Source organism: Poecilia formosa, unplaced genomic scaffold (assembly GCF_000485575.1).
Source record: "Poecilia formosa unplaced genomic scaffold, Poecilia_formosa-5.1.2 Scaffold55, whole genome shotgun sequence".
Taxonomy (NCBI): domain Eukaryota; kingdom Metazoa; phylum Chordata; class Actinopteri; order Cyprinodontiformes; family Poeciliidae; genus Poecilia; species Poecilia formosa.
Genome location: NW_006799994.1, coordinates 2,334,400 through 2,343,404, shown reverse-complemented (window position 1 = coordinate 2,343,404; position 9,005 = coordinate 2,334,400). Strand labels below are relative to the sequence as shown.

The 9,005-nt window shown below is 39.5% G+C and overlaps 1 protein-coding gene across 2 annotated transcripts; it reads right to left on the bottom strand.

Moving 5' to 3' along the window:
• Nucleotides 1-580: 580 nt before the first annotated feature.
• Nucleotides 581-8,753, bottom strand: wee2 (WEE2 oocyte meiosis inhibiting kinase). 2 transcript variants are annotated; one of them, XM_007553245.2, is made up of 12 exons: nt 8,519-8,736; nt 8,022-8,331; nt 6,937-7,139; nt 5,773-5,830; nt 4,873-5,042; nt 4,675-4,796; nt 3,662-3,808; nt 3,443-3,541; nt 3,162-3,247; nt 2,470-2,640; nt 1,878-2,026; nt 581-992 (listed from the first exon to the last, which is right to left on the bottom strand). In XM_007553245.2, the coding sequence occupies exons 2-12, from the start codon at nt 8,313-8,315 to the stop codon at nt 827-829; spliced, it is 1,665 nt and encodes a 554-aa protein (XP_007553307.1). In that variant the 5' UTR covers nt 8,316-8,331; nt 8,519-8,736; the 3' UTR covers nt 581-826. The 2 variants fall into 2 exon arrangements, with proteins under 2 accessions (XP_007553307.1, XP_007553309.1); XM_007553247.2 differs by having other exon boundaries at nt 904-992; nt 1,848-2,026; nt 8,519-8,753.
• Nucleotides 8,754-9,005: the final 252 nt, after the last annotated feature.

Here is a 9,005-nt window from a genome sequence, read left to right as displayed (position 1 = left end):
ACCGTAATGATCAGTATACTGCGCAATTTAAAAAAGGGGGAAAAACAAAAAAAACAAGGCATGACACTCAAGATTGGAGTTGGAGGGATGCATTCACTGGACATAGGAATTCTTCCAAACAAAGAGGGAGGCTTATTTATTTACTTTAGCTCTAATCGCCAGTTAGGCAATTACTTGTATTTAGATAGTTGAGATAAACGAGGTTGCAGTTTGGGTAAAATAGTCTAAATATTCCAACAGAGCTGGGGTGGTTCTGTTTTGTAAAAAAATGGATCAATATGCAAAAGTTGTAGGGAAACAAAAATCAAAAAGAAAAAAAAATTAAGCCAGAAAAACAAAGACAAGAAAACGTCAAAATATATTTTTGCATGCGTTGTTAATATTTAAAATGAAGTCTGTTAGGAAGAGATATAGAAATAACTGATGTCAGTGAACTGCCCATCTCGTGACTTTACAGCTGGACGGCTCATACTTCATCAGAACAACTTCAGATAAGAAGTTCCCACTGGAAAGTCCCTTTAAAATAAAAAAACAACTTGGCAACAAACAAAAAGTGAAATTAGAATAAAAATTCCATGAATTAGAAAGAAATTAAAATGTTTATTTACAATAAAAAAAAATGATAAAAGTCAAAGACTAGGCAAGTATATTGCATTAATGCAGTTACAAGAGGTGCAGGAAACAAATGAACCTTTGTAGAGTTTCAGTTCCACAAGAACAAGGCTGAACACGTAGCCATTTCTGTTCACATTCCTGTTAGATTGCTTCACTTTGAATTTAGAGCCACAACTTTTAATGGAGACATTTCTCCAGATCACCATGAACGTCAGACTCCGTACCCTGGACAACCAAAGCTGACAGATCGAGCAGTTTTCCTGCCAACGAGTTTTCTCCCCGTTCTTGGTACAGAGCCCACCTTGCTGGGAGGTTTCAATGCAGCAGAGAGGTTCTGCTTCGGGGACAACGCCGCCTGCCGTGCCTCCTGGAGCTCCCTGCGTAAAAATAAATACAATTCATGAGAAGCATAAAATAAAAGCTCCTTTCATCCTAAATTCATGCATAAAAATATATTCAGATTTATGGCTGTCGACCTCTGGCGCCCCCTTGTGACTGCTACAGTCTGTATCACTTCTTCCTGACAAACTATGGAAGCCCATTTGCACGATGGAAAAAAAAAAAGTCAAACAGGAAGTCATAATTATGAGTTTTGAAGCCATAATTTTAAGTTTTGTGTGGAACTTGCAGTTTGTAATAACTTAAAACATGTAATGTATGTTTACAACTTAATTTTGTAAAACTTTAAAACTCGAAATTACACCTTATTCTTATAATTATAACTTGAAAACTAAATTATGACGTTCATTAGTAGCACCTGTTCAGTTTGAAATGACAACTTTTAAAACTCATACTTACAACTTATTTTCTTGTAATTATGACAATTATGAGTTATTACATGACTAACACTCACTTTATCCTCGTAATTATGATTTTAAAACAATAGCTAACTGATGCCAGTTATTGATAACAGTAATATCACTGTCATCAATAATATTGACATTAGCTGTCAATGCCCAAATGGCACATGATTTATTCTTGTAATTACTTTAAAGGTTGAAATTATGACCAAGACTTGAAGTTTTGACTTTAAATCTTAGTATATCTATTACTGATGTCAACAATATTGACATGTTACTGTCAATATTTTTGACATTTTAAAATTATGATTTTTTTTAAATAAAGAGGAGAGATGTGCTTCCGTAGAACCATATTTCTCCTCTGTAGTAATGCCATGTCTGACCAGAAGGTGGCAGCCATCCTGCCTATTGTATGGTAATGCCATGTCTGACCAGAAGGTGGCAGCCATCCCGCCTCCCTACTTCTCCAGCATGGCGGTCCTGAACTTCTCCACGTTGAGTTCCCACTGTAGCTGTGCGTTCAGCCGCTCGGTCTGCTTCTCCCTCAGCACCGGGTGCCTACAGAGCTCTCTGGCTGATGGACGATTCACCGGGTCCGGGTCCAGCAGCGACTGAGGGGACGAGATAGAGAGACGGACCGGGACATTTAAACGGGTGGAGGCTCCAAATTCAGCCAGAGCTGAAACGGTTAAATAATCTTCAGCTGATTTAATCAATTAATCGTTAACTGGAGTACACAGTCTAAAAAAAACGAGATTTTGTTAAAAAGCTTGACTGGATGAGGACAAGCGACTGTTGCCTCGTCACTCAAGTTCCACAGGAAATGAACGGAGAGAGATTTCTAAATTAACTTTTAAAATACAATGAATTCCTTTAAAACTCTGAATATAAAAACTGAGAATCTTAAAACTTGTTTGGCTTGAGAAAACACACATAAAGTGCCGGTTTTTGATATGGACAGTTGCCCAGGGCAGCATCACAGAGGGGAGGGACATCCAAGAACTAACAGTTGGTTCCTGAATAAGTTTGCTTTACTTGTAAAGATTACTAATACCTGAAGTAAGCCTATGAAAGCGGGAGAAAGCTGCTGCGGCAGCAGGGGGAGCTGCCCCTCTCGGAGCCGGTGCCACTCCTCTCCATTAGGGGGCAGCGGAGCGGCGCCGGCCGCCAGCAGCACCGTCAGACCCAGAGCAAACATGTCCGCCTTCGGCAGGTGGGCGTAGTTCTGAGGACGAAACGAAACAGGAGGTTAATAGGGGAAAGCACTTCTGGTTTATTGACTCAACAGCATCCAGGTTTCCATTACAAATGTCCACAAAACTGGTGATTGTCTGCAAAAAAATTTATTTTGCAATTGCAATGTTTTCATTAAATAAGATGGCTTATTAAAAATCATACGTGAATAAGTTTATTCAGATAAGTCATTTAAAAAAAAAACTGATGTGCCATCGTTATCATCCTTCTACTACTTCCTGTTGTCTGTCATTTCAGAAAGTAGCAACATCCTGTTGATCACATGACTACGGTGGTGTGAAAAAAAGTTTTTCCATTGCAGTTTTGCAAAATAAACCATTTTCTATGCAGCTGACAAAAGATTAAAAGATTTTTTATTGTCATACCATTTCACAATTTTTTGCTTGCGGTACAAAAAAACCACAAGCCTGAGGTTTTTGTTTTAGTGGACTGGTTTCCATGAAGCAATTTCATTTCATAATTCAAATTCATGCAGCTCAAGAAGTTCTTCACCTCGTGCAGAACCTCTTTGGCCAGAAAGCGGCTGTCCCCCTCCTCAACCCGAGGCCGGCTCACTGAGGTTACATGACCCAGGTCACCTGCAGGAACAGAAAACAAAATCATTACATCAGAGCTTCTAGTCAAAAAAATAAATGATAGTGCTTGCCTTAATGTCAAAGATATGGGACAAAAACATGGATGATATTTTTATATAGATTGAGAACTCCATAGTAGTCAGGTTTTTTTTTTTTTTTTTTTTTTAATTGGCCTACTTAAAGTGCCACATTAAATACCAATTTTATAGAGGACTCTGGCTGAAGAGTACTCCTCATCTTCCCCCTCACTCTCTCTCCCTGTAGCAGCGCTGGGCTGCTGGCAGATGAATATGTTACCTAGAGGAGAGAGCAGCAGCTTTAGTGAACAGGAAGGCTGCATGTAAAGAGAGAGCTACAGGTATGGGGAACAGGAAGGCTGCAGATCCCAGTATGAAGACAGAAGTAGACAGAACGAACTTGGTTTGATGTCCAGGTGGACCAGACCGTAGCTGTGGATGAACTTCAGACCCATCACCACCTGCAGCAGCAGATCCTTTAGCTCAGCCTCCAGCAGTAGCTCACCCTGCACTGACTTCTTCATGATGGCATCACTCAGACTTCCACCTCAAATTAGAAAAACCAATTAAATATTTATTACAGTAACACCAATGAAAGCAAATCTTATTTTCTGTAGTTTTCTCCCCACACAAAGTGGTTTATTTCTGTTTATTTTGAGGATTCAGGCAATAAAAACCCCAAATTCTGTTTCTATATTACATCAGACCAATAACGGGATTAGCAGTACAGACCGAACTGAACTTTATCTGGGCTTCTTTTGCATGAAGCCCTGCAATTAAATTTATACAAACACTGATTTTGTTTTTCATAATAATGCGGAACTGTGATATTATTGTACATGTTCTTCAAAAATTAAAAACATGGCGTGATACTAACACCAACCTGCAGGTGGCAGTACTTCCTCTGCTAATACACTGCTGCTTCAGCCTGACGTGATGTTCCAGTTAGTTTGTCATCAATGTGGCGAGTGACAAATCGAGCTATTTATGTTCTTTAAAGAATAAAAATGTTTATCTGACCCATCTGTTTGTTATTTTTCAGTCTATATATGGATTTTGGACAGGGGTTTAATCAGAAAAAAAAAGCAAAATTCATTGCAAATATTTCTAAAATGGCGCCACAAAAATCTGACTTTGAGAGTCAAAAAAACAACAAAAAAAAAAAAGAAACGGAGCAAGTTTCCTGGAGGAACTAAGAGCATCACTGAGTTTTGAAACTTCACTCTGAAATGCAAACTTTAGATAATCTGATCTCCTGACGGAGACGGTGGGTGGATGGACAGACAGCTGGATTAATGTCAAACTGTAGTTATCTAAGGAACTGAGTGTTGTCACTAACGAGACATTTATCACCCCCAGCTCCACATGTCCGACCTCCATGTCATTTCCTTCAGGCTGTGATGCGGCCCTCACCGTCACAGTATTCGTTCTGGATCAGCATGTGGTCGTCTTCTGCCCAGGCTGAATAATATCGGACAACATGAGGGTGGTGGCCCAGCACGGCGTGAGCGTACACCTCCTTCAAGGCCAGCTGCCTGGGAGGAAAACCAAACATTTTAACGCACCGAACTGACCTGACCCGGCCCGGCGGCGAGCCAGACTCAGACTTACTCGTTGGCGGAGCCGGCCAGGGGTCGTCTGGAGCGCTTCACGGCGTACAGACAGCCGTCCAGCCGGTTCACGCATTTATAGACGGCGCCAAACTCGCCGACGCCGACACACTCCAGCTGCAGGAACTCGCTCTCATAGCGCGACAGCATGAAGGCCTGGACCGCTCGGCGCTGGTGGGACCAGAAAGAGCAAACACTTCTAAAAGCAGCAGAGTATGAGAGAAACTGGGGCCGTAAAGTTTGTTCCACAAACAAAAAAATACAAATTAGTTTGAAACTGAAAAAAAAAAAAAAAATTTATATATATATATATATATATATATATATATATATATATATATATAAATAAGATTTGAATCTAAAGATAAAATTTTAATCTCAAAATAAAATTTGAAACTGAAAATAAAATTTTGTTCTCATTTCATCTTTATTTTAATACTTTTTTCCAGTATCAAATTTGAAACTGAGAAAAGGAAACTACTTTTCAGATTAAAGTTTTTTTTTTACTTCAATTTCCCCCCCCCCACCACTTTCAAATTTTCTTCAATTTAAATTTCAAATCTTTTTTTTTTTTTTTTCCTTTTGAACAAACTTTATGGTCCCAATTTAGCTCCATACAGAGCATCATGCAGAGGAAGTCCTGGATTCTCTTTGATCTCACCAAATATGGTGCTACTTCCTCCCTAAAACAACAACAAAAAAACAAAAAGTGTCTGACAGCATTCAGCTTTCATTTCCCTCAGACTCCTCAGAGGAATCCCGGAAACAGAAGTGGCAGAGAGTCATTTTGGACCAAACGAGGCGCCAGCTGAAGATGACAAAGCCGATGATGAAGGCTCAGCGGAGGAATCTGATAGGCTGGATTATTTTCAGCTGTGGGCATCGATAAAAATAGTCGTACCTTTGGTGGGAGGAAGGCTTCATCATCCTCTTCAGATGACGCCAGGCTGTGCTTCAACCTGGAAGATTTTTAACAGAAACCCCCCAAGTGAAAATTAAAAAAGAGAGATCACATTTCTGCCGTTTCATCCATCCCTCATCAGTCCCGTTAAATCCAGAATATAATTTCCAGTTCTCCTTGTCGCACATAAAAGCCATAAATGATCAACTCCATCATCCAGCAGAGATCTAAAGGGCCAGATATTCTTAACTAAATACTCATTTTCATTATATGATAATAAAAATCTGAAAATAACTGCAAAGATTAAAAGAAAAACATGTTTCCCATCCCACATGTTACACACACTATTTGTAACATGTGACACTATTTTGTTGTGCGTTTAGTCTTAAATGTATTCATTTCAAAGTGCATCTCTTTTTTGCTTATTTTTTAATTCTTCATTCTGTCAAGCTGGTTATTATTTTGTACATCAATACCCGTTTGTTAGTCTGGAATATGTGTTTTACATGTTGTAACTGGTGAATTAATAATAAAGAAAAATCAGGAGAATAATTTCCAATTCTTCATGGTTACTTAATTTTTTTTCAGAATGTGAAGCTTGAAATCTTTTCCAGCTTTGATGGTAAAAATCTTTAAGAAAAAAAATATTATTTTGTCCCACATGAAGATCATGAATGTTTTAAAAGTGTTAAAAAAATTAAACTGTTGAAAATAATAAATAGTTATCGCTAAATAATATTTGACATCTTTTCACACTGATCAGTCCCTCCAGGATTTCATGATTGCTTTTGTGGTTTTTTTGCAGTAAAAATTATTTACTTTGTGGTGCTAAATTAGAAATATATGCGAGAAGTTTTGCGTTATTTGACTTTTTGTTACTCCCCATATGAATCACAGAATATAACTTATGCTGTTATTGCACATCGGTTTTTATTTTTTATATAATTAATGTGTTGTCTTTTAGTGCACATAAAAAAAGAAAATAGTTGCACATCCCTTGAATTATCTGGTGTTTCTGATAACGGCACAGTATGTGTAATTTTGTTTTTTAACTTTTTATGAGCTTATACCTCGACGCTGCTGTTGCACCTGAATTTTCCCCACTGTGGAAATATGTCTGCACTTTAAAATGTCTAATCGATGAGGGATGTCCTGGTAAAACACCTGTTGCTGTAGCCGTGGGCCTCCTCTTCGCCGCTCCTCCACAGCACCTCGCTCTTTCTGCGCACCGTTTCCGGAGTGAAGGGATTCACGTTGACTGAAGGAGCCTGGACCAGGCAGGCGGCAGCAGAGGAAAAACGCAGACTCCTCTGGTGGTGACTGACCTTAATGTTGGAAAACAGCTGGAAGGATTTGGAGAGCAAACTCTGCAAGAAGAGTGAAATAAAATGATTCAGGTTCATCAGAAGGAGCCTTGGAGGAGGAAATTCACTTCAATCAATTAATCAAGTTTACTTGTGAAGCACATTTCAGCAACAAGGCAGATCAACGTGCTTTAAATCATAAAAACATCATACAGTCACCAACGAAACTGGTAGCAAACATTACATCAAAATCATCAAGACATCAAACATGTTGGTCAATGTTTCAAATTCAACTATAAACAGCTGAGATTTTAGTTTTGCTTTAAAGGAACTCAGTGTTTCAGCTGTTTTTCAGTTTTCTGCAAGTTTGTTCCAGATTTGTGGTGCATAGAACATGAAGGCTTCATGAAGGCTAATTTGGTTCTGCTTCTGTGGATGCAGAACAGAACCAGAAGGTCTGGGAGGTTGAGCCAACCACAGCAGATCCTTAATGTACTCTGGTGCCAAGTTCAGTGATTTACAAACCACCAACAGTGTTTTAACATCTCTGAGCTCCAGGGAGCCAGTGAAGTACTGTAGAACTGGGTGATGTGATCCATCATCCTGGTTTTAGTGAGAACCGCAGCAGCGATCTGGATCAGTGAGGACACCGTTGCACTAATCAATGAGACTAAAGAGAATTCATGGATGCATTTCTCTAGATCAGTGGTGCCCAAAGTGGGTCCTGGAGGCCCGGCATCCTGCATGTTCTAGTTCTCTCCCTGGTGGTAGTAACAACCTTTCCAGCAGGTCAATGTTCTTCTTAATGATTCTCTCTAATGATCCATCATTGGATCCAGGTGCGCTAAACCAGGGAGAGAACTAAAACATGCAGGATGCCGGCCCTCCAGCACCACTGCTCATATCTTCCTTTAATCCTCGAGATGTTTTCCAGATGGTTCTTACCTTGGGAGTGTTGGGCGTGTCGCATAGTCTCAGTTTCCTCCAGGAGGCGTAAGGTATGGGGCTGGTGCTCCGCAGGGGGGATGAGGAGGAGTTGCTCCTGCTGCGGTGGCGCTGCACCCGGGGCGTCCTGCAGGCCAGGCCGGGGCTGCACCCCGGGAGACCAGCGCAGTCATCTGAGGTGTTGTCGCTGCTGTTTCCCTCCTCGCCGCAGCTGGAGAAGTCCAGCTGCTGGCTGATCTCACCAAACAGAGCCGCCATGCCTGAAGAATGAGGCTTTGGGAAGGTTTCCTTCATGTTCCTCAACTCTGACCTTAAAATCAAACACACAGGCTTAAATATAGGCCTTCTTCTATTCCCCAACCAAGTGATGCTCAATATCATTGATTAATACAAAAGTTTCGGTTTTATCCATATAAAACAGGACTTTTATTAGAAATAAGAATAAAAAACACATATTTATGTATAAGGCCCACCTAGAAAAAGTAATGTTTACTTACAAGCAACACGCCCTGCAATCCACCACAAACACGCTCACATTTAGCGCCAGGTATGTAAAATACTTCCTGTTTAAATCAATTAGCGCACCGGGTGAACGCAGCAAGCGATCTGATTGGCTGATCGTTTAACCCCTTTTTTCTTTTTATTTATTGAAGATTAAAATAACAATATGACAAGAAACACAGAATACAATTTGACACGAGAAACTGAGCAAAAGAGAGAAATAAACCCATTTAAGAAAAGAATATACTATGAGAATATTACATAAAAATACAAACCTTGATAAAAAAAAATAAAACAGAAAATATTACCAATATTTCGAATCTTAGATTAAGTTCTTAACATATTGATACAAAGATGATTTCACATAATCAATAGAATAAATCTTTTTTGCCATTGGAGCAGTCAAACCTTTATTATTTTGAAAATTACATGTGAATCTCAAAGTGCTATAGAATGACAATAAAAGTATTAACCAGTGTAAAA

Coding starts and splice junctions, on each gene's coding strand:
- wee2 (XM_007553245.2), bottom strand. CDS start 8,315: ATGAAGGAAACCTTCCCAAAGCCTCATTCTTCAGGCATGGCGGCTCTG. Junction 3,542..3,661: donor CCACCTGGACATCAAACCAA/GTTCGTTCTGTC, acceptor TCTCTCCTCTAG/GTAACATATTCATCTGCCAG. Junction 2,027..2,469: donor CTTTCATAGGCTTACTTCAG/GTATTAGTAATC, acceptor TCGTCCCCTCAG/TCGCTGCTGGACCCGGACCC.